This window comes from Martes martes (assembly GCF_963455335.1).
Source record: "Martes martes genome assembly, chromosome: 10".
In the NCBI taxonomy this organism is placed as follows: domain Eukaryota; kingdom Metazoa; phylum Chordata; class Mammalia; order Carnivora; family Mustelidae; genus Martes; species Martes martes.
This window is the reverse complement of record NC_137898.1, coordinates 7,443,057-7,470,904: the sequence shown is the minus strand read 5'-3', so window position 1 is coordinate 7,470,904 and position 27,848 is coordinate 7,443,057. Positions and strand designations below refer to the sequence as shown.

At 58.4% G+C, this 27,848-nt stretch overlaps 2 protein-coding genes across 8 annotated transcripts; both read right to left on the bottom strand.

Moving 5' to 3' along the window:
• Positions 1-81: 81 nt before the first annotated feature.
• Positions 82-14,898, bottom strand: RASGRP2 (RAS guanyl releasing protein 2). 6 transcript variants are annotated; one of them, XM_080817233.1, is made up of 17 exons: positions 14,864-14,898; positions 12,361-12,501; positions 11,602-11,704; positions 10,999-11,061; positions 10,541-10,672; positions 9,593-9,743; positions 9,216-9,389; positions 8,884-9,000; positions 7,470-7,751; positions 6,492-6,569; positions 6,141-6,263; positions 5,725-5,840; positions 2,398-2,539; positions 2,119-2,155; positions 1,548-1,724; positions 482-546; positions 82-317 (listed from the first exon to the last, which is right to left on the bottom strand). In XM_080817233.1, exons 2-16 carry the CDS (start codon positions 12,431-12,433, stop codon positions 488-490), a joined length of 1,827 nt encoding a protein of 608 aa, XP_080673359.1. In that variant the 5' UTR covers positions 12,434-12,501; positions 14,864-14,898; the 3' UTR covers positions 82-317; positions 482-487. The 6 variants fall into 6 exon arrangements, 5 of the variants coding, with proteins under 5 accessions (XP_080673359.1, XP_080673357.1, XP_080673358.1 ...); XM_080817231.1 differs by lacking the exon at positions 14,864-14,898 and adding an exon at positions 14,328-14,425; XM_080817232.1 differs by lacking the exon at positions 14,864-14,898 and adding an exon at positions 13,589-14,206.
• Positions 14,899-15,971: 1,073 nt separating this feature from the next.
• On the bottom strand, positions 15,972-27,587 carry PYGM (glycogen phosphorylase, muscle associated). Of its 2 annotated transcripts, none has more exons than XM_080817179.1 (20): positions 27,279-27,587; positions 26,149-26,250; positions 25,963-26,041; positions 25,768-25,871; positions 25,237-25,368; positions 23,873-23,984; positions 23,702-23,784; positions 22,963-23,106; positions 22,544-22,636; positions 22,170-22,316; positions 21,815-21,978; positions 21,347-21,461; positions 20,454-20,555; positions 19,973-20,120; positions 19,616-19,674; positions 19,346-19,487; positions 18,744-18,951; positions 16,809-16,943; positions 16,532-16,598; positions 15,972-16,419 (listed from the first exon to the last, which is right to left on the bottom strand). In XM_080817179.1, exons 1-20 carry the CDS (start codon positions 27,519-27,521, stop codon positions 16,270-16,272), a joined length of 2,529 nt encoding a protein of 842 aa, XP_080673305.1. In that variant the 5' UTR covers positions 27,522-27,587; the 3' UTR covers positions 15,972-16,269. The 2 variants fall into 2 exon arrangements, with proteins under 2 accessions (XP_080673305.1, XP_080673306.1); XM_080817180.1 differs by lacking the exon at positions 27,279-27,587 and adding an exon at positions 26,670-26,777.
• Positions 27,588-27,848: the final 261 nt, after the last annotated feature.

The window sequence follows — 27,848 nt, the reverse complement described above, 5'->3', positions numbered from 1 at the left end:
GTTCTAGACTCCAAGACTCTAGTCCCTATGATTACTGTTCCCGCCCCCCCCCACACACGCCCCCAGCCACGTGAAGATTCTAGACTCTGATGGTCCAGGTTAATTACATGGGCCTTTTTTTATTCCATCTGGAAAGTACAAATATTCACAAGAGTCTGTACAACCTTAGGGACGCCAGCCCTGGCCCAACCCTCAGTTGCATGCCACCCTCACACCCCACCCACCCAGCCCCAGCCTGCTGCCCCAGCACCCCAGGCTTTCTGCTCTGGTCCAAGTCTTTTCTCCAAGGCAGATATGAGTGTTTGATCCAGTCACAGCTGGGAAAGAAAAAAAAAAAAAAAGGCAAAAAAACAGAGGTTGTAAGGAAGACCTTCCCCCCAAAAGTAGGAGTCCGCCTACACTGGGCCATTTGCACAGAGCGTATGTTTCCCTGATCCCTCCCGCCACTCCCTCCATGCCCCCAGCCCTCAGTGGCACTCACCATCCATTACAAGTGGATATCAAATACGCCACCCTCCACTGTCTGCACATCCTCTTCTCGGATCTCTGCAGGGAAATTGGGGTGGGGATGGGGCAAGGAACAATTTCTGGGTCCCAGTGCCTTGGGCGGCCCTTCCCCCACTCACAGGAGACAGCCCACCCCATCCTGGAAGCAGACCCATCCACCAAAAATCAATTCACTGAATGACCAATCGGGCCCATTTTTGAGGCTCTTTCTCTAAGTTTTCATTCTGCCGCAGCTTTTCCACAGCCGCAGATTTGTCAGTGCAGTTTGCTTAAAATGTCAATTTTGTGTGTATTTCACATTTTAGACCCCAGCACTTCTGGAAGGCTCAATGCAAATGGTTTCATCTTTTCGATTTTTGAGGACTCATACCTGGTGCCTGCCTCTATTTTTTCAGGACTTATGCCAATCCAAACGGTTGTGGTCACTGCCTTAGACCCCCGTTTAACGTGGCCGCTCAGACTGTTCTCAGCAAAATAATCATTTGGGGGAATTGTCATTCAGCAAATTGGCCTAAAGCCACCAGAGACCCCAAGAGAGCCGCCGGAGATGTTCGGGGCAAGGGACTTTTCTCAGAATGGCCTCCGGAGCAGCCAAAAAGGGAAAATACAGACAAATGGTTCACGCAATTCCCTCTCCAATCCATTGTCAACCCCCCTAACAAAATTAGAGTGTGACTGGATTTTTTTTTTTTTTTTTTAGGTAAGCTTTATGCCCAACGTGGGGTTTGAACTCACTACCCTGAAATCAAGAGTCACATGCTCTACTGGCTGAGCCAGCCAGGTGCCCCCCGCAACTGGAATCTTGAAGCCTCTTTCCCTTTTACTCTTCTTTATGTATTAGTCTCTCTGAGCTTCCCAAGGTCAAGGGTTCCTGAGCCATCTTCTGGCCCCCTTACCTGTCCAACCCTGCTGGATCACCCCACCAAAATAAGAGAACTACAACTCCAGAATGGTTTCCATTCTGGGTAAGTGAACACTTTGCCAGCATGGTGCTGCCTCCCTCCCTTCAGAGACCAGCACAGAATGAGATCCCCTCTTACCTGGAGGCCGGGAGCCTCGACGCCCAGGGCGGGGCAGGGAGAAGCTGAAGGCCCGATGATGGGTGTGGGTGGGGGAGGGGGAGGGTGCAGACCCCTCCAGACTCACACTCTGGGCCCGGCGTCGGCATTCAACTGACAGACGGTCTTTACACTGTTTGTGGCAGTTCACACCACAGGCTGGGGGAGGCAGACGGTGGGGAGAGGGGGTCGGCAGTTGGGGGGGCCCCCTGGCCAGGGCCATTGGTCGGAACACCCTCGTCCCCATCTCCAGGCCTGTACTTCTCCCCAGTTTCTTTTGCTCCCGAGCAGCTGCCCCACCAAAATAAGAATCCTCTTCCAAACCGTTCTCTTCATCCTACTTGCCAGTCCCTGCCCTCTCCAAAGTGCTCGGCTCCCTGGGCAGCTGTCTCACCAAAATAAAAGCCCACTGGATGGGTACCCCCTGCAATATAATCACTGCGCCTCTCGGGCTGCAAGGTTCTTCACTGCTCCGCAAATGCCCCACCCAAATAAGAATCACCACCCAGGGAGTAACTATCCCCCCAAAATTTAGCCCACCTGCCCCGCTCACCTCGGCATTTGAGGCCCTGTTTGTAGATGCCCAGGATCTGAAATAGAGAAGGGGGCCGTGCTGGCGAAGAGGTCTTTAGAGCTAAAGGCTCTACGTCTTCCTTTTCAAGGGCAAGGTCTGAGGCTGGCCCTCTCTGGGGCCCCCTCAGGGCTGGGTAGACGCAGAACAGCAGGAGGAGAGGCAGGCGGGATTAATAAGGTAGAGAAGGCTCCAGCAGGTGCGGAGGGGCCAGTGTGGGGAGGGGTCGGGACTGGGGGCGTGGCTTGGGCGGGGGCTCACCAGGGCCTTGCAGTGGCGGCAGGCAACCGGGCGCAAGGAGTTGCTCTCCTGGAAGTTGTGCACGAAGCCCATGCGGCCGCCCAGCACCGAGCTGGAGCGCAGGAAGTAGGAGACCATCTCCTCCCTGCTGATGCAGCCATCCCTGTTCGGGGGCAGGGGGAGTGCCTCAGGGTGGGCCCTCCCCAGGACGACCCACCAAGCGGCCTAACCCATCCCACTGGGAAGTTCCCTACCAGGAAAAAGATCCTCACCCAACTCCTGATTTGGGACTCCTGGTGCAGCAGAGAGAACGCTAGCCTTGGAGCGAGGCAGGTGCGCAGGCCACTACCAACTACTTGTGTGGTCTTGAGCAAATCACTAACCCCAGGCCGCCTTCCCAGAAAAATGGGGATCGAATTCCTGCCATGGCCACTTCACATAGTAGGGGCGGACACTAACTGAAAGGGCTGTGCCCCTGCCCACAAGATCATCAGCCTTGGAACACCAGTGGGGAGCCCTGAGAATTAGATTTCTGAGGAGCTCTGGGGCCGGGCAAGATGGGGAAAAGCCACTTGCGTCTCACTCTCATGTGACTGACTGCCGGAAGGACACCTGCGGTCAGGGTTCCCCACATAATCCAGGGCTGCCCACAGAACCCTTTCCTTACCCATCAATGTGCTGTAGGGCAAGAGTGAGCATGTGATCTGGAGACAGACCTCAATTCAAATTCTGGTCTGCTAATCCTGGCTGTGTGACCTTTGGGCTAGTTAATCTCCCTGTGCCTCAGTTTCTGCTTCTGCAAATGGGGACAGTGATAATCCCTGCCCCTTAGAGGGTTTTGGTGAGGATTTGGTGAATGAGGTATACAGTAAGCATTTACAACTGTGTCTTTGTAGTTAGTGGGTCCTGGGCCACCAGGAGCTACTTCCAGCAGGGTTGGTCCTTGTTGGAAACTCCTGCCCATTATACCTCGGGCTCTGTGACATGATCCGGGTGACCGACCCTTCCGTTCAATGGGGCATGGGGTCCACTGTCCATCTAGAAAAGAATATCACCCTAGATCCCTATCTCACACCGTGCATGAGCACTAAAATCCTCACCGAACTGAGAACACTAATGTAAAAAAAAAAAAAAAAAAAAAAAAACTTATCAAAGTCTCGGAAAAGGTGTAAGAGAATTACTTTGTAATTTCCAGGCAAGTAGGGCTCTTCTACACATAACACAAATCCGAGAAGCCATAAAGGAAAAGACTGACATATTGAGCACACGACATTTTTTAAAAACTTTATATGGCAAAAGACAACATAAATGACAGACTGGGAGAAATATTTGCGAACACATTCAACAGCAAAGGGTTAATATCCATTAACAGAGATTCTGAAAATTGATGAGAAAAAGACCAATGAATCCAGTGGAATAATGGAGAAAGACTATGAACAGGCAATCCACAGAGGAAATACAAGAGGCCAATAAACATATGAAAAGATATCCTACCCCCACTAGTATTGAAGAGATCCAGATTTAACCAAGACACCGTTTGCCAATTAGACTGACAAAACTGTAAAGCTTATTATAGCGTCCACTGTTGGCAAGGAAGTTGGGAGATGGGCACTTGCTCACTGCTGATCGGGGTGCAAGCTGGCACAACCTTGCCTGAGGTCACTTTGGCAGTCTCTCTCCTAATTTAGAATGTGCATATCTTTTGATCCAATTATCCCACTTCTAGGAATTTCTCCTACTGAAATAGTGGCCTGAGTGCATGGGTACAAAGATGCTCACAGCAGCATGGCGTATATTAATAGCGAAACACTGGGAACAGTCTCCACGTCTGTCAGCAGGAGAATGGGGAGGCCAGTGACGGCCTGGCTACACTGTGGAGCTCTGCTGCAGCTTTTCTAAACAACGAGGAGGTCGGGTTCTGCATGAAGCAGCATAGAAAGCTGTCCATGATAAAGGGTTAAGTGGAAAACAAAAACAAAGGCAAAAAGCCAAGATGTGCCATTCCATCAAGACAGGGATTGAAAAGAAAAAAGAAAAAAAAAGAAAAAAAAAAGAAACCAACAAGAACAACAACACAAAAACCTGACAATCCTACTGCTACGAATACATAGATTCTGGTATTAAAATACATCCACATTTGCTTCAAGTGCAAAGGTGAATTTGCCAGATACAAATGGATGTCCCCCAAGTTGCAGAAAAAAAGAGTGAGCTTCAAGCTGATGCAGGGAGTGGGGACCAGAGGCTGAGGCCGCCCCAGGAGGGGGTTGCTGGTCTCCCCAGTGAGCCGGGTGCTGGTTTTGATACCCAGATGGGCTGGGCCCAAGGCTTGGCACGTGGAGAAGTTGGGGGGTTAAGGTTTGAGACCCCTGAGGAAAGCTATTTCCAAGGTCTCCAAGGGCTGCACCCTCACTGAACGTGTGACCTGGAAAAAAAAAATCCACCCACCCACCCAGGGACCTAACCTAGAACTTGGTCTCAGTTCTGGGAGCAGAAACGAGACAATGACAACCAGCACCATGGGCAGAGGCAGATTTATACAGTGATCCTGTTTGTCTAAGGAACAGACCCAGAGAGACAAAATCTGGATCAACTCCTACGGAACATGGGAAAAAAAGACTGGAAGGATACACTGTAGCCAAACCAGGAACATTGTTAATGTGTTGCTAAGGATAATAGAACCTCTTCGGATGGGAAAGATGGGGAAAAGAAGGGAACTTAGGTTTCTTAATTCACAGGCTTTGTTCACTATAAATCTATTTCGCTACCTGGATTTCTTTTTTACCATGGGGTTTTACAGTATGGAAAATTAAAAAAAAAAACAGAGTTTTGAAACATGAATAACATTAAAATATAACTCGACCCGAGCTGGACTGTAAATTTTGACTAGCGTTTTGTCTGCTCAGCAAAATGGGGATCTGAACGTGGTTGTGGGGGGCATGTTTAACCTACTTCAGAAAACCAGTTGTTTGTCCAAATTGTCAGGATGTGAATTGTTGATAAGCAAGTGGGTGCTGCTAATTACAGGCCTTTCTTTTCTATTCATTAAAACAGGCTACCCAGGAGTTGAACTTGCCCACACTTTTTGCCAGCTGCAAGCGCCACTGTCCCCAGGCCCCCGTCTTTGTGAGAGTCAGGTGGAGCCCCCCCCATCTGCCTGAACAAGTGAGGTGACCCTGTGCTGCCACAGCTGACAGCCTCCCCCCACCCAAATAAGAGCCCCTCCCCACATTGGTAGCTTCCTCTGCAGAGATCATCTGGTTCAATGGCCTTCTCTTGCACAGCAGGAAGCTGAAACCGGAGGGGAAGTGAGCCTGCCTTCCCTCTCCCCCAACCCCCAGCCCTCCTCACTGGTTCTGGTCGAGATCCCCAAAGGCGCTGAGGTAAGGGAAGTTCCCACGGATGATCTGGAACTCTTCCTGTGAGATGTGGCCGTCCCCATCGACATCAAAGTTCCGGAACACAGACTGGAACACACAGAGGGACATACAGGGGGCAGGAGCGTAAAACAAAATGCCCATCTTCCCAGCCCGTGTTAGGAAGGGTGGATCAGATGCGGGGGCTCTCCATCTCTCCTTTTATCTCCCTCTTCCAGACCCCTGCCCCAACCCCAACGCCCCTTGTCTTCTGGAGACGGAGCACTGGCCCTTGAACATGGCACTGGTATGGCTCCAAGGGTAGTGGCCGGCAAAATCACTCTTGATTGACCACTACGGACCTGTCTCCCAGCCCCTCAGGTGCCAGGGCAGGCTGCCACAGAGTCTCACCTCCACCATCTTCTCGATGTGTTCCACCATAAGTGCCTGATCCAACTTGGGCTTGGCAGCTGAGGTCCACTCATCCAGCACTGGGGGCCGGGGAGGTGGGGTGCAGCTTGTGGGGCTGGTTGGCTATGGGAATGGTCAGGACTGAGTGAGGGCCAGAGGGAAGGAGCCCAGGGCCTAGGGGAGCAGAGGAGGAGGGAGCCCGGGGGAGAAGGAAGCCCGCCCAGCGAGCTGGAGAAGTGAGGTAGTTTCTAAGAGCTCTGCTTGCCCTCATGTCCTGGGATTCTCAGAAAGGGCAGAGGTAGGGGAGGAAGAGGTTGGGCAAAGTGGGGAAGCAGTGATTCCCTATCTCACCGAGGACTTGGAGCGTGGCTCCCGCTGTAGGGACAGCTGATAGAGTTCATCCTCTGTCTGATACTGATCCAAAGATACCTGCAACACACACAGGTCTAATCATACCCATTGCCCCCTGATGCCCTCAGGAGTCCACTGTCCAGAGCCCAGGGTCATAGGTCCACCTAGAGGCCACAGCTCAGCCTGGAACCCCGTCTAGAAGCTAGACTCAGGACAAAGGTCAGCTTAGAATACACCCCAGCAGGGCGCCTGGGTGGCTCAGGCTTGATTTTGCCTCTGGTCATGATCTCGCTGTCATGAGATCGAGCCAGCAACCACACACCAGCCTAGCACATGGACCACATCTTGGCCCAAACCTGGAGCAGAAGGCACTGACAAGAATCCGGCCAAGAATCTAGGTCAGAACACAGCCAAGAGCTCCGAGATTAAGCCCCAACCTAGAACCCAGCGTCCACCACCCAGCTCAGATTTCAATCCTGATCCCAGTCCAGAGCCTAGAAACAGCTAAGAATTCACTCTAAACCCAAAACCCAAGCCCCAGATCCACGTCTAGAATCTAATCCAAATCTGGACTAGAACTTCACTCTCATCCTAGACCCCAAAACCAAGTCCAAGTCTGGGCTTGCGCTCAAGGCTATGTTTAGAAACCACTCCCACACCCAGAACCCAGCGCTGGGCCCCAGGCCTTGAATACAACCCAGTCCCAGGAACTCAACCCAGGACCCAGGCCCAGCTTCAAGGCCCAACACAGAAAGCCCACATGGCAGCCTCGAGTCAGACCTCCATCCATAGCCCCATTCAGAGCCCGGAACTCATCTCAGAGTCCACTCCAGACCCTGCAGCCCAGGCTGGATCTCCATCCCTCGATCAGGACCTCAAACTCAAGGCCACATTTGCAGCCTTGCACAAACCCAAGACCAGGTACGGTTGTCATCCCTGGTGCCCAGGCACCCAGCATCCCTGCTCCCCACCGCTCACCGTGAGTAGGCTCAGGAGATCGGGGTTGGCCTGCACTGGTGGCCGAAGGCTGGTCACCATGGCCAGCTCCTCCAGGATGCTGAAGAGCTGCTTCATCTTGGCCCCATTAAGTCGGGTCCGGGCAGGGTCCAACCAGTCAGGCAGTGCCAGCTGGAGGGCCACCAAGTCCTTGAGGTGTACGCCCAGGATGGGAAAGCGGAAACCCACACAGGCGGCCAGCCGGCGCCGGTAGTTGCCGTAGTTGCCGGTGGCCGTCACTAGCTCTGTCAGACCTTCCCAGAGCTGGGGGGTTGGGGGGGAGGCAGAAGGGAGAGGGTCACGGTCACACACACACACACACACACACACACACACACGCACGCACGTCACTGGCTCAACTACCCTCCCACCCACCCACCCCCGCCCAGGACATGTGGGAGAGGATGAGGAGTCAGAGTCCGGGATGGGCAAAAGATTAAAAATCCTCCCTCACTGTCCCCCAAAACTGTTTCCCTTAGCCCCGGGAGGAGGTCAGAGTTCGTAGGTCATGAGCTCAAGGGAACACCCACAGCCAAACACCACACCTCTGCACCAGGTCTGAGCACGCACTACCACCAACACTTCATAAGAGGAAAAAACTGAGGCTCAGGGAGGCAAAGAGCACAGGAGAAAGATCCAGAAGAATGTTCCTGGCTGCGCCGTTTGTGACAGCCCACACTGGAAAGACCCCCAGATGTTCAGCAGGAGAACAGATCTACACATTGTGGTTAGGACTTACAATAAAATATCATACGGCCACAGAACCGCATGAATAACAGCTCCAAGTAACAGAATGTGAGAATGAAAGAAGCAAGACATAAAATAACATACAACAGGATTCCATTCATAGAAAATCCAAAAACAGGCGACAAAAACCCCACATTGTTTGGAGATTCATACGTAAGTGGCAGAGCTATAAAGAAAACCAAGGCCATCATCATTACGAAAGTCATGACACGGGTTACCTCTGATGGGGAGGGAGTTATGCTCTAAGGTGCTGGGAGCTTCGGGGGCTGGCAATGTTCTATTTCTTGACCTGTGTGGTAGTTACACAGGCATTTTCTTTATAATTTTTCTTTAATCTCTACATTTGTTTTCTATATGTCTCTATATGTACATCACCCGATATGTGAGAAGATAAATATAAGGAGAGGAGGAAAGTGCCAACTCTGGGGTCAGGCAGTCCTGTGAGCCCCCCCTCTGCCACTCTCACTGTATAACCTAGGAAGAGCACTGAACCCCTCCGAGCCTCAGTTTCTGTATCTGTCAAATGGAGACAGGAGTGCCCAGATCCCAGCTCTACTCAGGGAGGCCAGACGTGGGAAGGCTGACCCCAGGCTTGACGAGGCTCTTCCCCCGACGCCCCCCCCCCGGCCAACCCCGGGGTCCCAGGCACCTTGATGGTCTCAGGGCTAACATGACTGTGGGTCTCCTTGAGGCGGGAGATGGAGCTGTGACTCAGGCCTCCGACCACCGCCATCAGAGTGTTGAAATTCTGCAACTGCAGCAGCTTCTGGGGGGGGGTGGGGGCAAACGAGGAGGAGCGAGGCAGTGAGTCACTGGACAAGGCCCTAGATTTGGCCAGGCTTCTCTGGAGAGGAGGCAGTGAGTGAGCAGAAAGGAGGGAGTCGCCCTCCTTGGGAGGGCGGGGCTTGAGGGGCGGGACTTGGGAGATGGGGGTGGGGCTTGGGAGAGGGGCCGGGCTTGGGAGAGGGGTGGGGCAGGCACCTCTGCCACGTGGACAAAGTGTGTGATGACCAGGGCCCTCTGAGGAGCTGTGGGCTTGCTGAGGATCATGAGCTGCACCCACTGGGAGACACTGTTGAAGAGGGAGATGAACCGCTCCAGGACCGGGTTGTCCACCGTGCAGCCATGAGTCACAAAGCTGTGATAGTCCTGGAACTGGGGGCAGGAGCGGCCTCAGCCCCTTCAGGCCTCTCCCCTCAAAGATGGCCCCTCCTCACCCTCCAGCTGCCCTTGGGCTGCCCTTGGTTGGTGACCCTGAAACCCCCGACCAGCCCTGTGACCCTGCCTAATCCCAGGGACCCCGTCCCTCCCCGGACCCTCTTCCCAGCCCACCCTGCCCCAAGGCCCTTGGGCCGCACCAGGATCTTGCAGAAGGAGCGATACTCCAAGTAGGTGAGATGCTCGGCCAGCTCCATGGGCTCCAGGTGGTCGAACAATAGGGACATCTTTCGCTTTTTCTGTCCTACGGGGTTCCGCTGGGTCACCTGCCTCTTCCACTTGTAGGTGGGGCTGGGAGGTGGGGTAGGAGCCGTGAGTCCTTTGCTGGAGACGCCCTATCCGCGGCGGCCCCACACCCATGCAGACGCACCACTCAGGCTCACGGGGGACCTCCACCATCTAAAGTACTATGCCAGACGGACACTGAGGTCCCCCGTCCCCACAACTCCTACAGTCTCCCCCTTGTCATGCACTCAGGCACTGTGCTAGGCGCTGGGGCGTACAGAGATGAGTAGCACACAGTTTCCTGCCCTTGAGGAGCTCACAGTCTACTGAGGGAGACAGACACAGAAACAATCACAGAACAGCGTGGCACGTATGCAGGTCTTTGCATGGGGCAGCGGGCGAGGGGGGGTGGAGGGGAGGGCGTCTCCGCACAGCGCCTGGTGGCGGGGGACACAGGAGGGAATGACAAATTCTTCCCTGGAAGCCTTCTGAGCCCTCCGAGCCCACGGACTCGGAGCCCATGCCTGAGCAGAGTCTCCACAACACAGAGAGGCAGGCAAAGGGACCCAGTTGAGCAGAGCACCATGGTGGGGAGGGAAGGCTGGAGAATGGCGTGCAGCTGCGGTATGAAGGGCGTGGGATGGGAGCGGGCAGTGGAAGATGATGCAGGGACGCCAAGCTGGCCGGAGACTACCAAAGGCTTTAATCCCCGGCCGAGACATTGTGAAGGTGACAGGGAGCCACAGGTTTTCAAGCAAGAGAGTGACATGACCCTCACTCATTCAATTTAACAAACATTTATTAAGGACAGATGGTGTGGGATGCTGAGCGCCCTCCCCAGCCCTCTAGCTCGCCCCACGCACACGCTCTCGATGTCAATGAGGCTGCTGTGCCGCCGGTTCCCTTCTTGGTCAAGCAGAGCCTTCAGCTCCTTGATCTGCTCTGCGAGCTCAGGGTTCAAATCAAACTCTGCTGGGAATGCTGAGATCCAGTACCTGCTAGAAGCTTCGAGTCACCCGAAGCAGGCCTCCCCCTCCGTCCCCAGAGACTGGAGCTCCCCAGAGAGGGGGAAAGAGCCCCAAGACTGTGGTCCCCCCACCTCCGGGTTCATTCCCTCCCCACCCCTTCTGGGCAGATCCCAAAACCAGACCCAGACGAGCAAGGGGCGAGCCGGCAGCAGCAAGCCCACCATGGACAGAGCCGGAACTCGAGCCCACACGACTGACTTCCCAGAACGGGCCCTTTCCACTCCATCAGGCCAATCTGAAGCCTGAGAGAAGGGAGCAAAAGGAGGGGACAGAGCCCCAAAAGGAAGACTCACCTGACCAGGTGGCATGTTTTCACCTGCAGCGAATTGGAGTTGTCCTTCCGGGACTGTTGGTAGGTGAAGGGGGGTTAAGGAAATCGAGAAAGGAGGAGACTAATTCTAGAAAGGGAGGCTGCGGAAGGGTTCCGAGTTCCGGAGGGAGGCTGCTGAAGGCTGGGCCTGGTCCTAGGAGAAATGCTGGGGGCGGGATCTGGGGCGAGGCCGGTCGGAAAGGGGCTGAAGTCTGGGGTGAGGGGTGAGGTTTGGGTGGGTGTACAGCTGGGGAGGGGGCTAGGTTCTGGGGGTGGCTGAAAGCATGGCCTGGGCTCCAGAAGAGAGGCCAGAGGAGGGACCTGGGCTGGGAGCAGGGACAGGTCTTAGACTGTAGGGAGCAGGAGAGCAAAGCCCCGGTTGGGGAGGGGGCGGGGCCTGAGTCTAGAAGAGGAAAGGGGCGGAGCCTAGGCCGTGGAGCGAGGCTGGGCCAAGCCTGAATTCTAGGACACAGGAGGGGCTCACGCTGTAGGAGTAAAGCCCAGTCTCGGCCTGGGCTGGGCCGGGCAGCCAGGCTCCCTCATGGACCGGGACCGCGGGGCCCATGGCGCGGCCTGCGAAGGATATATGTGAAGCAGTTTTGCCGCCAGCTGAGAGGACGGGATGTACCAAGGATGCATCATGAGGAACATACGCACCAGTTGAGGGTCCCGCACCTTCCCGGAGTCATCTAACTCCGAGGGGTCAGAGAGGAGAGGGTTGACCCTTCGTCCCGCAGCTGTGGTCCCTCAAGCCTACCTCACCGCCCGCCGGGTATCTCCCCCTCCCCGCCCATCACTTGCTTTCCCAGGACTCTGCAACCAGTAGGCAGATATGGGAGAAAAGGTAGGGTGGGAGAGGGATAAGGCAGGATCCGAAGATCTGGAGGAGGGGACTGTCCGACCCGGCCACCATCCCGAGGGGAACCAGCTGGGGCGGAAGAAGCCTGGGTTCCCCAGGGTCAGGAATCGAGAGGTCATTTCCTGTGTGCTTGGGGGAAGGGGCACCCCTTCACCAGATAAGCCGCCCCCCATCAGCCGGAAACAGCTCCCAGGCCGGAGATAGAGAGTTCCTCCGGAATCTCCGGGGAGACAGATAATCGCCTCATGTGCCAGAGTCTGGGGACCCCATCCCACTCCCTTCAATGCCGGCATGCTAGGGAAGGGGAACAACCTTTCTGAAGCCTGTGGGTCCCTCTACCCTGTGATGAAGAGCAGACTTTCGTTAAAATGGTTGCAGCCTGCGGAACGGGGTGGGTCTAGGCCGGTGGTCTGTCCTGGGAGGCAGGGACCCGGCTTCAGGCTCGGGGCTGGGCTCGGGCTGGGTGTGCCCTCGCGTGCCACTCACCGAAGGCTTCGATGCAGCCGCGGAGCAGCTCCTCCACTGTGCAGCCCTTGTCCAGGTCTAGGGTGCCCGCCATGACTGCCGGAGCGGGTAGGCTGGGCCCAGCTGCACTCCGGAGCCTCCCACGGGGCTCGGACCGGACCCCTGTCCCAGGAGAGGCAGAGAGGGAGTCTGCCGAGGGGCCGGCGGGGGGCGGGGGTTCGAGTCGCGGGGCGGGTAGGGGCGGGGCGGGGCGGGCACGCCCCCTGCTGGGCAGGGGCGGAGTAGTCCGCTGCGGCCACTCCCGGGGTTAAACGGTCTGGCCCGGGATGGTGCAACCCACCAGTTGGGAAACCGAGCTGCCGAGAGGCTTCCGGCTCACCCTCGGAGTCACGGGAAGGCCGAGGGGCTCCCCGGGAAGGGGGACGAGCCAGGACTCCGGGGACTGGTTTGTGCCCCAGCCCCTCCTAGGCCTTCTTCCCCTCGCGTCCTCTCCCCCAGAGGCACCTGCAGCACCCCGCGGCTCGGCTCCGCGCCCCTCCCGCTTCCCTCCCGCCACAGCCTCCCTTCCCCCGCAGGGTTATTTTGGGAACCCAGAGCCTGAGGGGACCTCGGAGGAATTTCTCCCTGGGATGGGAGGGAGGGAGGAACCCAGGCGTCCTGCCCGCATCGCCCCCTCCCGGGCTCCCGGGGAGGGGAGGCGGGGCTGTGGCAGCCCCCAGGGGCCTGCCCTTGGGGAGGCGAGCTGGAGTGGAGAAGAACATTCCTGGGGCGGGGTGCGGGGTGGGGGTGGGGGTAGCCCGCTGCTGCCGGGAGGCGTCAGCGGGAAGCCTGAGCCTGGGAACCGCGCGCTCCCAAGCCACCTCCTCAGTGAAGGCCCCAGGGGTCCAGGCTCAACCCTTCAGCAGACCATCTTCCTCCCCAGCCGGAGTTCCAGGCCCCCATACTGCACAGTCGAACTGTGAGCGCACACAGAGGCCGGCCACATTCAAGCACATAGAGCAGGGTGCCCAGAAGGGGGCGCTAGCGCCGTGAGGGGTGGAGAATGCCTGGCGGTATCCATCAGCAGGGTCAGACGCACCCACTCGTTCTAAACCCGAGGCCAGGGGCCCACACTGGGGTGTAAGACCTCCTCCCCCCCCCCCACACACACACCCGAGCCTCTGGCACTTGTCTCCCATCCTGTCTCATACACACAATGGCACTCACACCCAGCACACACCTGCAGGAAGGAACCCTCCGGCACACATACCCAGCCTTCCAGCCCAGAATGCGGCCAGCCCGTTGATGGGGCCCGTTCCCGGACTTGCAGCTCACTCGAGCCAGGCCAGCCTGGAGTTCCGCGGCCACAGAGGCGCTGGAATCGCACACGTGTGCACACACACAAGACAGGACACCTACACGCATGCACATTCCCACATACGCACACACCCCCGTGGGTGAGCACACACGCCCATTCCGCCGCCGCCCCCCCTTTCATCCGCAGTCCAGGAAAAGCTCTGCGGCCACAACGCCCTGACACCCCTCATCCCCGGGTGCAGGCAGGGCCTGGCCCCACAAAGAGGAACCCTGCCCCTACACAAACTCCCCTGGGCTGGAGGGGGGCTCCTCTCCTGAGTTCTCTGGCGGACTTTTCCTAGGAGCCACCCGTTGCCAACCCCGTCTAGCCCTGCCGCTGTCTCGCTGTGTGACCTTGAGAGTCAGTTGGCCTCTCGGAGCCTCAATTTTCTCATCTGTCAAATGGGGGGTTCCGCGGGAGAAGGGCCAGCTAAGACGTGGCTGGGAAGAGCCGGTTGCGCCGCGGATGCCGCCCTCTCCCGCGGGTTGTCCGGGGCGCTCCAGCTCTCTCCCTTCCACCCCGGACCCGGCCGCCGACTCCGCACCCACCAATCCATACCCGCTGCCCCTAGCCCGCCTGCGTCGCCCGTGGGGGACACCCAAGGGGCCGGGCCCTCTTCTGCCCAGCGCCCCGCCCGCTCTCGCTCACTCACTCTTGGGACCCGCGGCACGGAGCCCGCTCTCGGCCGGGCCGGCGCCACCTCCGTGCGCTCCCGCCCGCCGGCCTCGCTGCGGCTGCGGCTCCCGCCCGCCCTCCGCGCCGCGGCCCCGCTTCCCGCCGCCCCGCCCCCGCGCCGCGGCCGCCCCCTCCCCTCCCCGCCCCTCCCGCCCCTGCGCGGGGCTCCGCACATCCCGCTGCGCCACCCCCATCGGGGGCTCCCTCTCGCCCCGCACGCGGCGGTCCCTGCGGCAGCTTAACCCCTCCCCCGCCGCGCCGCCCGGGAGGCCAGAGCCGCGGGCTGGGGCTGAGCCACCCGCCGCGCCGAGGGTGGGCGAGCGGAGGTCAGGCCTCGCGGTTCTTGGAGGGGGGAGCCAAACCGAGAGCCCTCTCCCCCCACCCAGATGCCCCTATGCCCCCCGCCCTGCCTGGTGTTGGGCAGAGGAAGCCGGGAGGGGCAGGAAGCGGACTGCGGTGGGGAAGGGGCGCCTCGCCCCGCCCCCGGCCCGGGTTCCTGTTTTCGAGACTAACCGTTCCCACGGGGCTAACCGGACCCGGGGCTGGGCGTCTTCCTGCGGGCAGAGGGGGGCAGAAACCTGGTAGAGATCGGGGGCGTGGGGAGAGCGGGTCCTTGTGATAGCCTGGAGGAGGGGCTAGGAACATTTTGGGGACAGGGGCCTGTGGGAGGGAGGAATGAAAATGCGGCTACCTGAAAACGTGGCCTCGATGACTGGGGGAATGGGGGCGGGGGGGTTCCAATTTACACAGTGGGGACGGGCCCTGGAAGCCTGGCTCCCCACGGGGCCAGATGGGAAGGGGCAGCTGCAAACCGGGGGTGGGTTCTGCGCAGCTTGGAGACTGGAGACCTGTGTGCGGGTCGCCCCTCCCCCCGGCAGGGAGGAACTTGGGAGGGGCAGCCATAGGCAGTTGGGGTCCCCACAAGCCAGGCCTAGGGGAGCCAGTAACCATTTCCGGCGGTTTGGGTTCAAACACACTCACTGCGAAACCGCGGGCCCCAAACCTGCCTTTCGAGGCTTGCCCTTTCCTGCCTCAGGGCTAGGGAGGCAGGACCTCCCCCACACCTCAATCTTGGTAATACGAGGCCCAGAAACAGACCCTTTCCGGTCCTCAGTTTCTCCAAAGTGCGGGGGGTGGGGGGCAACACTGGCCTAGCCTAGACAGTCTGTGAGTGTCCCCCGCCCTGACTCCCCCGACCTTAGACCAAGTGTAGCCACCTGCTTAGAGACCCTTAAACACCGCAGTGGGGCGGGGCTAAGGGCGGAGTCAAGAAGGCGCCAACCACCCACAGGCTCCTCCCCCTCCTAAGTCCTGCCCCGGACCGCGTGGATCCTCGGTAGTCCCGGAGGCTTCTGCCCGAGTCCCAGCTCCCGGCCCCGGGGGGCCCCACCCAGGAGACGCCCCGCCCTCGGCCAGCCTGGCAGGCCGCTGACCTAGTATGGACACAGCTCTGGGAAGAGAGGCGTGGAAGGTGACTCCCGAAAGGAGGCTGGAGAGTTTCGGGCCCCGCCCCCATGGGCTGCCCCCCTTCTTTGCAAGGGACGCACCTGCGGGTGGAGGGGTCGGTAAGGCGTGGTGACTGCGCAGCTGCTGTGATGCCTGCCCAGAGCTAAAAATATTTCCCAACAGACAGGGGAGTAAGGAGGCTCCCAAGGAGGATCAATTTATTGGGGAGTGGTTGCAATCGGTCAGACCCATAAATAGGAGGGGGCAGGGAGCCAGAGGCCAGGATGAGAGCAGTGTCCTTAGTCACGCCGGACACTAGGATCTTGATGGCGGGGGGGGGGGGGGTGGATAGGAGGGTTCCAGGAAAAGGCTGGGAGATCTAACTCCAGTACCACCCTCCAGATGAAGAACTGGGGTTGGCCCAAGGGATTGCAAACAAACTCAGGGGCCAGTCTGGGGTCTGGTCTGGAGGCTCAGATGCTCTCGTCCGGGGCTGGCAGGCGCTTGCGCGAAGGCTCGACGCCCCAGATCTCCCGGGCATACTGGGCAATGGTTCTGTCGCTGGAGAACTTGCCAGATGTGGCTATGTTCCGGATCACCATCCGCGTCCACTCTCTTGGGTTCTACAGGCCAAAAGAGAGCTCTGGTTCATCCTGCCAGTGGGCTCCCCAAAGTCCACCATCGCCCAGCCAGGGCCACCAAAGCCTGGCCGACCCCTGGCCTAGGACGCCTCACCTTGTACAAGGCACTGACTTTCTCCTGGCATTTAATGTAGTCTTCATAATCCGCAAAGACTTTAAACCTGGAAAGGAATAGAGAGGCAGGAAGTTCCAGGAAGTCAAGCCCAAGCCCATTCTGTCCCAGTGATCTTCTAGGGGCCAGGAGAATGGAGCTACTTCCAAAGGAGCCTAGCCTCCACTGCCCAGGACCCCCACGCAGCCTCTCCACACAGCGCACAAGCCGGGTTCGGCCCAGCAGCCCCCGCTGCACGTTCCCTGGCCGGTCTGCTCACCGGTCATGGTGCATGAGCATGTTGACGATGTCCTTGAACAGGTCCGGCTGTTTGGGGGAGAAGAAGCCGCTGCTCAGCTGCTCGATAATCTGCCGAAGCTCAGGAATGCGGTCATAGTACTCCTGGGCGTTGTATCTGGGGGGGTGGGGGAGAGTGGTGTGCACCCTGGAAAGGAGTTCCTGGCTCCTCCTCCAGGCCCCACAGCTGCTGCTCTCCCTGGGGCTGCCACAGGCCTCTGGGGGTCCTTCCCTGGAGGCCTCCCCCCTTCTCTGCTCAGCTTTTCATCCTGCAGAGCGGCAGAGCCAAGGCCCTAAACCAAGTACTCTTCCTCCCACACACACTACCTCTACTAACCTGTGTGTTTCCTTCCTGAATGGCTGGCCTCCCTCCCTCTCCCAAGTCCATCTGCCCTCGGGCCCCAGGCATGTCCTCGGGAACCTCCTTAAACTCACTGTCCAGCCGAGCTCATCATCGCTGGCCCGGCGCCCGCTTGACTCCTGTGGGCCACTTTCTGAGGCGGCACGAGACCCCTCAGCCACCTGGACTCAAAACCCTCCCCAGGGCCAGTCTCGTCTCTTTCCTTCCCTCCGCACGTCCATCCAGCCACCCAGGCCGGGGAGTGGGTGCAGTGGGTCAGAAGCCATAAATACAAGGGGGCGGGGAGCCAGAGGACATCCCTAAGCCCCATCCCAGCACTGACACCGCCCCTCTCTTCTCAGGGGTTCCGGTGTCAGCCCCCACATGCCCCCACCTGCACTTTGCCCGCCCCCCACACCCCTGCCACCCAGTGTCCACCTCACAGCCAAAACTGTCCATCAGGACTCGGCTTCTGAGCCTGTTGGGTCTTGCTCAAAACATGTTCTGTCTCCCTTCTGTCCAAAGGACAGAGTCTGAACTTCCTAGTCAAGCCCAACAGGGGAATTTCCTTTCCATAGTTAATGCTAGCTCTCAGAAGCAGTTGGTGGGAGTGTATACTGGTAGAAACTTTCTGGAAAGCCATTTGGCAACATGCACCAGGAGCCTTAAGAACTCGTACTTTAAAAAAAAAAAAAAAAGGAACTCATACTTTTTTTGACTCAGGAATATCCCCTCTGATCATTATCTTAAGGAAATAAAGATGTGGACATGGGTGTAAAAGCATGATCAACGCAGTGATATTTACAAGGATGAACAGCAGAAATCAACCTTAATGTCCAACACTATAGAACCAGTTCAGTAAGTGATGGTACCTCCGTCACAATGGAGCCCTATACAGACATTCAAAATATTTCACAAACTATTTAATGACATCAGGAGTCAAAATTATGTGATGACATCAAAATTGTACAGGCACGGGTCCCAACTTTTACAGATACCCCCACACCCGTAATTATGTAGAAAAAGAGCTGTGGCTTTAAAAATGGGTGACGAGATGATGAATGACAGTTATTTTATTCTTTGTGGTTTTGTATGTTTTCAATTCGGGAGCACGTCTTGCTTTTATGATACGGAAAAAATATATTTTTGAAATAAATTTTAAGAAATGTAAAGCCAGGAAAATATCTGCTTCGAAGAACGGCATTTCTGACCACAAGCACCACTGTATGTACTCTGCTCATATTTCCCTTTTTGCCACCACTGCCAGGGAGCTCAGAATTGAAATTTACTTCCAGAAATTCCGGAAATAATATCATGTCCTAGGATTGATCTAGTTGTCTTTGCCTTTGCCTTCAGTTCTGTGTGGCTTCTTTCTTTTCCTATGCGATTAACCTCACGTGTTGTAAGTTACCTCAAAAGTTCTCCAGAATCCTGAGGGCCAAAACCAAGACCTTGCGCAGACTGGGCCAGCCTTTCCAGGCATGCTCTCTGGCCCCCAAGCCCTACCCTCCGGTAGCCACACCTCGGTGCCTCCTGCCCACAGACTGTGAACTTTGGAGCCCTTCCCCGCCACCATACCCTCTCTGGTCCAGCTTTTCCACGTCCTCCACCCGCATCCCGAAGATGAAGAAGTTCTCTTCTCCAGCCTCTTCCGCCATCTCCACATTGGCCCCGTCCATGGTGCCGATAGTCAGAGCCCCATTGAGCATGAACTTCATGTTGCCCGTGCCTGAGGCCTCAGTGCCTGCCGTGGAGATCTGCTCGGACAGGTCAGCAGCTGGGATCACTGCGGGGCAACAGCAGGGGACAAGCTCAGCTCCAGGAATAGTCCCACCTCAGCCGGGGACTGTGGAGGTACCCAGATTCCGAGCACCGCCCCCACCCCAACCCCTCAGAAGTCACTATCCGAGTCTCCCTCTTACCACCAGCCCCCTGTCACCGCTTGGAGATCCTTAAACGTCTCAGATCTAACCTGGATTCTCTCCCCGCACCCACCCCACTATGTGTGTGTGACTTGAAGGGCAAATCTGCCTGAAATTCCACCGTGAGAGGGGGGCCATCCTCGTGATTTGAGCCTTGTCCTCTCCAGATTCTTCCAAATGCCAGTAGGCTAGGGACAGGTGACCAATGTCTCTTCCTGGCACTGTACTCCTCAGAGCCTCCTTCTGGTGGCACCCCACCTTTCTCTGCCAGCGAGACTCGGTAGTTCTCCAGGAAGATCACACGGAGGCGGTCTCCTACCACCGGGTCGTGGTTAACCACATCCCCGATGGCCGTGATGAGCTTGATGATCATCTTGGCCATGTGGTATCCAGGGGCAGCCTGTGGGGGCACAGTCACGGCTCAGCCCCACAGCCCGGCCCCCTACCCCCTAGCCTGCAACCCAGCCAGGCCAACCTCAGCCTGGGTGTCAAAGGACCAGAGCCGCAGTCTGTGTCCTGGCTTCTCACCTTCCCTCCAATCATCACAGTTCGGGGCACGACAAACCTATTGGGATCCTGCTTGATGCCTGTGGAGAAAACAGAGGTCAGCGGGCCAGGTCTTCCCTCTGGGCGACACCCCCTGACAGTACCCATCCAGCCTGGGCCCTGGCTAGGACACAGTAGACCTGATTTGGGCAACCATTTGCTATGTGACCTCAGAGCTGCCATTTTCCCCTCTCTGAGCCTCAGTTTGCCCATCTATGAAATGGGGATAATCCCATGTCCCAAGAGGCGTCCCAAGGCCGAAAGAGAGACATGGATCAGGAAGGATGGGGTACACACAGAGGGGAGGCCCGAGAGATAGAGGGACACCCTGCCACTCACGGTTGTACAGGGTGATGATATGGAGACAGTTGAGAAGCTGGCGTTTATATTCATGGATTCGCTTCACCTGGATGTCGAAGAGCGAGTTGGGGTTGATATGGACTTTGTACTCCTTCTCTAGGTACGCAGCAAACTTTAACTTGTTTTCCTGAAGATAGGGAGGGGGACAAGCTCACCAACAGGCCTCAGCCTCAGGAAACCCCACAGTGTCGTTTCCTTCTCAGAAAGGTAGAGGATGGGAGGCTCACAAGCCACCCCTCTCCATGGCTGCCCCACAGCAGACATCACTAATCAATGTCAGCACTCTTCCAGGGCGAGCAGATGATGCCTTCTCGCCATGGACTCCAGGAAGCTTTTACCAAGGGCCTGAGGTTGCAGGAGAGATAGGCTCCACTGGCCATTCCCAGACCCAGGCTCTCAGCGCCTCTGGCACGCTCTCTCCCACCCTGGCGCGAGCGTCCCAGGGTGTCACCCTGCCTACCTGCTTCACTTTGGCCACATCCCGGATAAAGGCTTCATCATCCACGAAGGAGAGCAGTTTGCGCAGCTGGTCCAGGTCTGAGATGTAGTCCTCCCCGATGCGCTGTGGGAGAGGGCAGTCAGGCCTCTGTCCCTCCCACATCTACCTTCATAGAGGGGTCCCTTTCCAGGTCGGTGGAGCCCTGTCTCTGGCAGACAGCCCCTCCTTCTGCAGCCTCCCAGCAGGGGCTTGGTGCATGCACAGCCCTCTTCCCTCTGGACCTTGACCTCTGATGACTGACCCCACTTGATCCCAGGAGGCCTTCCTCCTGGCCTTGTCCTTAGATGGGCAATGACTTCGAGGCCCTGCTCACAATCTCTGCCGCCTGCCGGTCTCACTTCAGATGGGACCTGCTGACAACCTTCTCCATTAGACTGGGAACTCCCACCTTGTTGACCACAGTCAGGCCTCCACTAGCCCACAGAGCAACCTCACACAAACAAAAAAATGGTCCCCCCACTCCCCACCCTGCCTGGGTGGCTCAGTGGGTTAAGCCTCTGCCTGCAGCTCAGTCATGATCTCAGGGGACTGGGATCGAACTCCACATCGGGCTCTCTGCTCAAAAGGGAGCCTGCTTCCCCCTCTCTCTCTGCCTGCCTCTCTGCCTACTTCTGCCTACTTGTGATTTCTCTCTCTCTCTGTCAAATAAATAAATAAATAAATAATCTTTTAAAAAAAAAAGAGAGAAAAAATGGTCCCCCTCCTCCAGGCACATGGGAGGTTTGGGGAACGCAGAACAGGATAGATTTCAGCCCTTCTGGGGATGAGGGAACCCCTACAGTGACCGGTCCATACACAACTGATCCCTGCAGTGACCAGTGTGGACCCCTCCTGGCCATACAGTGACCTCTCACCTCAGCAATGACCTCTGCCAGCCCAGGGTTACACAGAACTAGCCAGCGACGAGGGGTGATGCCGTTGGTCTTATTCTGGAACTTATGAGGCTCCAGCTCGTAGAAGTCCTTGAAGCTGCAGGATGGGGTTGGAGGGTCAGTACTGGTCCCTGTGGGACAAAGACCTCCTCCCTGAGGCCCTACCCTGGTTTCTTGCTGAGAGAGGCCATCTGGGGACAGAACTGTTCTGGACATCGGGGTCATGACCCTTCTAAAAAACCGTGCTACCTGTGCAAAGGGCCGGCTGGGGTCAGGTAGCAAGGGAGCCAGGCCTGTAAGTCAAGGAGGTGGACCTGGGATGGGACCAGTTGGAGGGGCGGGGCCAGCGGGGGGCGGGGCCAGTGGGAGGTGGGAATCTCACGGAGGGGCCAGAGGGAGGGGCGGGGCCAGCAGGGGCGGGGCCCGGGGGGAGGAAGGGAGGTGTCTCACATGGTCTTCTTGAGGATCTCCGAGTGGATGCGAGCCACGCCATTGACCGCGTGTGAACCGGCGATGCATAGGTGGGCCATGTTGATGCGCTTCACTGCGCCCTCCTCCACTAGCGACATGCGCCGCAGCCGGTCTACATCCCCTGGGAACGCAGCTGCCACCCGCTGTTCGGGGAGAGCCCAGAGCTCAGGCCCAGACACGGAACCCAGGTCCCCAGCCCGGTACCCCCAGAGCTCCGCCCATAGCCCTCCGCGCTAGTGTCAGGATGCCTGCGGCAGCAGCCCTGCACAGCCCACCTCCCCAATGCCTCCCCTTCGATCCGCCCCCCACCCGACTCCAAGCCTCCTCCGCTCACATTCAGGAAGCGCTGGTTGATCTCATAGATGATCTGGAGGTGGCGGGGCAGCAGCGTCTCAATGAGATGCACGGGCCAGCGCTCCAGGGCCTCCGGCAGCACAGTGTGGTTGGTATAGGCGCAGGTCCTGACCGTCACGTCCCAGGCCTGATGGGCAGGACTGGGGAGTCAGGAACCGCAGGACCTAACCACCATGGCTCTCCCCATACAGCATGCAGCCCGGAGCCTGGGTTCTAGGACACTCTCCCTCCAGGCCTCACACTGCTGTCTGTTCCGGGGGACTGCACTCGCATTTTTCCACCTCCCAGACCAGGAAGGGAACTCTGAGACAGACAGAGGGTCAGTCGCGGGGGAGGGGGGGTCTGAAAGCCCACCTTGTCCCAGTCCAGCCGCTCCAGGTCCACCAGAATCCTCATCAGCTCAGGGATGGCCAAGGAGGGGTGGGTGTCATTCAGCTGGATGGCCACCTGTGGAGAGGGGGCCTGGGAGTCAGTCTGGGATCCAAACCTCGGCTGTGATCTCTGCGCTTTGTTCCCTCAGCGCCCCCCTCTAAGGGCCCCCATGGCCCCAGGGCTGAGCTGGGGGTAGAAGCCCTCAGAGGGGCAGCTGTGGACAGGAGGAGGGGGACAGTCCCCAGGTTATGTGCCCATCGATTGAGGATCCTGGGCAGGGCGCCCTCAGCCTCTACTCCCTCACCTACAAAATGAGCGGGGCAGGCTGAGGCTGGAGGGGAGAGGTGGCATCACACACTTCATGGGAGGTGTAGAGAGGGGCCCTCCCCAGCCCCTGGCACCTTGTCTGGAAAGGCATCAAAGCTCGTGCGCACAGGGTCACGGCACCCGAACTTGGAAGACTTGAAGCGGCGGATGATGTCCTGGAGGGTGGCGGCCACGACAAAGTACTCCTGCTTCAGACGCAGCTCCTTCCCCTCAAAGAACTGGGGAGAGTTCAAGGCAAGGCTAAGCAAGTCGAGGTGGTGGTTGGGGGGCGGCGGTGCTGCTAATGCTGCGGTGGGCGTGGCCAGGAGGCTCCTGCCCACCCGGAGACCCAGAGCCGTGAACAACCCCAGCTTCAGGGCCCAAGGGTCTTTCACCCACCAAGAAGTAGTGCAGGGGATGGTGTTAGGAGGAGGGGCCACACAAGGACGGAGAGTATTGTCAGCACCAATACCAGGGAACAACAGCCCCCCCCAAAGTGCCCTGCCTAAGTCGCTGTCCCCAAGACTTAGGTGTCCTCTTAAAGAACTCGGCGGGGTCAGGGGAGGGGAACAGGACACATAGGTCCCAGGGTGCAGGGCACATGGCTTGGTCAGTCGGAAGAGCACATAACTCTTCATCTTTGGGTCGCGAGTTCAAGCCCCACATTGGGTGTAAACAAACTTAAAAAATAAACAAACTTAAAACAAAGTAAACAAACTTGAAAAACAAAAAATAGGTCCTGGGTGTGACTAGGGCCCCCAGAGACGGTCCCTCCCGATCTTCGCCCTCTCCCAGGCCCTCAGGCTTCCTGTAGCAGCCCAGGAGGTGACATACGTTGTCATTGGGGTACAGGACACGCGAGATGTTCTCAGCAAGGTTTCGGTCCAGCACGGCTTGGATGTAGCCACCGACGTTGACTGAGGAGTGAAAGTGGGGACAGCGTCAGGCTGGGGCTGAGCACGGGCCGGGGTGGGCAGGGCCGCTGGCAACTGGGGCCGGACTCACAGTCCTTGAGGTTGAAGTCATTGGGGGCCTTGGCCGACCACAGGCGCATGGTGTTGACAATGTTGTTGCGATAGCCAGGCACCGGAGTGTCGTAGGGCATGGCCAGCACCACCTGCAGGGGCGTCGGGCTTGGTGTCAGGAGCTGGGTCTCAGCCACACGACTAGTGGGGCTCTGAGAGCTGGCGTTCCAGCCTTTGTCCCTGTGCTCTGCCAACTCCCAACCCCGGGGTCTCGTGCCAGCTCGGGGTGACCGTGAACAAGCCTCCGAACCTCTCTGGATGTCGTCCACAGAGGACGCCCCCCAGGACCTCCCCATACCCCCCATCCCATCTTGCCTGGCTGCTTGTGAGGATTACAGGGGGCAGTGACAAGCCTGGAGCCCAGAGGTGGGCTCTGTTGGGGGCCACCCCGAAGGGACTGGGGATGAGCTGGCCCGTCTGGCCTGAGCGCAACCTAGAGGACCCCCCGGGCTCATGAGAAGGATGGAGGAGCCCGGGGCCCGGCCGAAGGGGACACAGATGTCAAGTCCATCCCCAGGACTTATGCCTGGTTGACCACAGGGCTAATCAGCAGTGACTAAGGCCGGCCCCACCTCCCGTGAGAAGCCAACATCAGTAATTGCTGCCAGTGGCTCCTGCTACCACAGGGCTGGGGGCACATCACGTCCCCCAGGGGTGGCGCCCCTTCTCCCCAACACTAAGTCACTGAGCCCCTGAGTGGACCAGAGCGGGAGCTGCAGCTCAGAGAGGGAAGGGACTGACCCAAGAGCACAGAGCTAGGCAGGCTGCCTGAACCCCCGCTGAACCGTATCAATGGAACTGGTGCCCGAGTCTGAAGCCCAGAGGTTTCTGCACAACCATCAGGAGGCCCGTGACCTGCAGCCACCGCGAGAGAACTGACAGGCCTGGGATTCAGACACCTGGTTTGGCTCTCAGCTCCCTCTAACCTGTGTGACCTTGAACAAGTCAATTCCTCTCTCAGGGTTTTCATTTTCTCCCTGTCCCCTTCTCTGGGCTGTTGCTTTGCTCCCCATCAAGCTACCAGGTTCAAGGTGCTGAGGAGTCAAGACTGTTGGACGAGTCTTGTGGGGTGGAAAGGAGCTGGGTCAGGGGAAGGGCCCTGGCGGAGCAGAGTGGTCTCTGTCCTCCTCCTGGGCTCTGTGCTTGGCCTGGCCCCTCTGTGATCCTATCTCACGCCTCTCCTGGCTCCAGCTGTGTGACCTCGAGTAAGTCACTTAACCTCTCTGAGCCTCGGTGTCCTCCATGCTAAATAGCACTGGGTCCAGTAGCCTCCAGGCTCCTGCCCTGTATCTCCTTGTTTTCTTCCAGAGCCTCCTCCTCCCCACTTCCCTCTCACTCCCTCACCTGTGTGTCCACCCACTTGGCCCCCTGGCTGGTGTGCTCCACTCGGCCGTAGAAGTGCACTGGCAGCGTGAATTCAGGTCGGGCCTTCTCCCAGGGGTTTCCATAGCGAAGCCAGTCATCAGCCTCCTCCATCTGAGCTCAAGGCAGGTTGGGGAGAAAGGGAGGCAGCGTCAGACCCAGGCTCAGACCCAGACTCACATCACAGGGGACAGTGGGTAGGGCAGGAGCCGGGCCCTGGTGTGCCCTCTCTAGAGTGTAAACTAAGGGCCCTGGAGTGGGCCCCCAGACTGGTGGGGTAACCGATGGGACGCAGCATGTGTATGGGAGTCTGACAGCTTCCACGGGCGTGGACCACCCATTCCAAGAGTGACCAGCAGGTTTTAGGCCTGGGGGGTTGCCAGGGAGAAGGGACAAGGGCGCTTTCTGTCAAAGCTGAGGTTGGTTCTGGATCTATCTGGAGGTAGATGACCCGGTGGGGGTCCTCTCCATCATGCCTGGGCCCCCACAAGGCCAGGGCCCAAGGCTGCTCACCTGCCAGCCCCCGCAGATCTTCTGGTTAAAAATCCCAAACTCATAGCGGATCCCATAGCCGTAGGCAGCCAGGCCCAGTGTTGCCATGGAGTCCAGAAAGCAGGCTAGGGGTATGTAGGGAGGTGGGTGTCAGGGACCTGGCAGAAAGGAGCTCTTCTGTCCACCCCACCCCTGCCACCCTGCCCACTTACTTACCAGCGAGCCGACCCAGGCCCCCGTTGCCCAGCCCCGCGTCCTCCTCAATCTCCTCCAGCTCCTCCATGTCCAGGCCCAGCTGGAGGGGGGAGGGTGTGGCAGTGGTCAAGGCCAAGGGCCAGCAGGTGAATCCCCCGATTCCTCAGCTTGCCCCACTCCCTGCCCCACTCCCAGCCCCCTCCACACCTGGTAGGTGGCCTCATCACAGGCGTTCTCCAAGGCCAGGTTCACCATGGTGTTTTGTAGTGTCCGTCCCATGTAGAACTCCAGAGACAGGTAGTAGATCCTCTGCCCGGAGAGACAGGTGTGGGGAAGGATCAGGGCTGCCCAGCAGCATTTGCCCAGGCCTCTCACCCCTGAGGTCCCCTCCTCAGGCCCAGCATGTGCCAGCCCTGTCTCCACTTATTTTCTTTTCATTACAGGTTTCCAAACCCATCAGGAAGGTTCCGGCCTAGCATTTCCTCTGACTTTGGACACTTTGCTTTTCTTCTCTGAGCTTCAGTCTCCTGCCCCGGAAAATAGGGCTGCCCTAGCTACCTCGGCAACTGAGGTGCGTAGAAGAGGTGAGAACCCCCGCCGTCGCACACAAGCCTCCCCTCGACCCACAGGGGAGTCAGGATGCACGGAAGCCCCTCCAAGTCCTCCCCCAGAGGGGAAGGCCAAGATGCAGAGAAACCAGTCATTTGCTCAAGGTCACTGTGACTCACTCATGGCTAGAGTTGGGCACCTCCTGTCTTTGAGGTTCCCCCGTTCCCCTTGATCCTCAAGCCTCAGCCCCAAGAAGAGGACAGAGGATGCTGAGGGTGCCTGGCCTCTTGGTTTCCTAGGTCCCCTCCCTGGCCCACTCGCCTGCCCCTCCCCCTCCCCTGCCCGGGAGTGTCAGGTTGCTGACATTTACCATGACCCCAGCAGACACTTGATCTCACTACCCCAGCTGTCCCGGTGGCGCACCAGCCCCTCCGGTGGCACAGGGACACCACTCTCAAATTTAACGACCTGGGCTTCCACTTCAGGTCCAACCCAGGCCGCAGGGAGCTTCCCAACCACCAGAAGCCCCTCCGCTCTCTGATCTGATCTGGCTCAGCCTGATCTGAGCCCCCCAAACTTGTCCCCGCCACCCCCCACCCAGGTTTCTTGGCCCGGGTTGTCCCAGCCCCAGCTCCCCTTGGCGCTCCTGCGCCTCCAATGTCAGCAGCCTGGAAGGCCCCTTTATTTCACCGCCGAAACCCCTGGCCCCACAGAGGGCCGCTGCTTCGCCAAGATCTCTGGGCTCCCCCGACAGCCCATTCCCCACCCCCAGGCGCCCCAAGCAGCACCTTGGGGTCCTTCTCGTAGTAGTGCTGCTGCGTGCGGATCCAGCGGCCCACGAGATGGTCGCGCACGGTGTGGGCCAGCGCGAAGTAGTAGTCTCTGGGGGTGGCCACATTGCGGTCCTTCACGAGTGTGAAATGCAGGTGCCGGTTGAAGTTCTTCTTGAGCTCGGTGACATTCTCCACGCCGGCCAGGCCGCGCACGCTGATTTGCTTCCTCTTGTCCTGGTCGGACAGGGGCCGGGACATGGCTGCGGGAGGGCGGGCCGGACTGATGGTGGGTGGACGAGCGGCCTCTGCAGTGCCTCCAGCCGGGGGGGTGGAGATCCCCCGGCCGCCTGGGGTTTTATAAGCCTGGCTCCCAGAGGCCCGCCCCGCCTCCCCCTGCGATGGGAGGGTCTTGGCCTGGCTGCTCAGGGAGCTATTTTGGGGGCAAGCGGGGGAGAAGGGAAAGGGGCCAGGAGAGCGGGCCCAGCCTGGCTCATTCACAGCCCTGTGCTGACCCACTTCCTGCAGGCCTCGCACACTGGGGTCCGCTGTGCCCGCCTCGGCCTCTTGCGGGGTCAGAGACAGGGT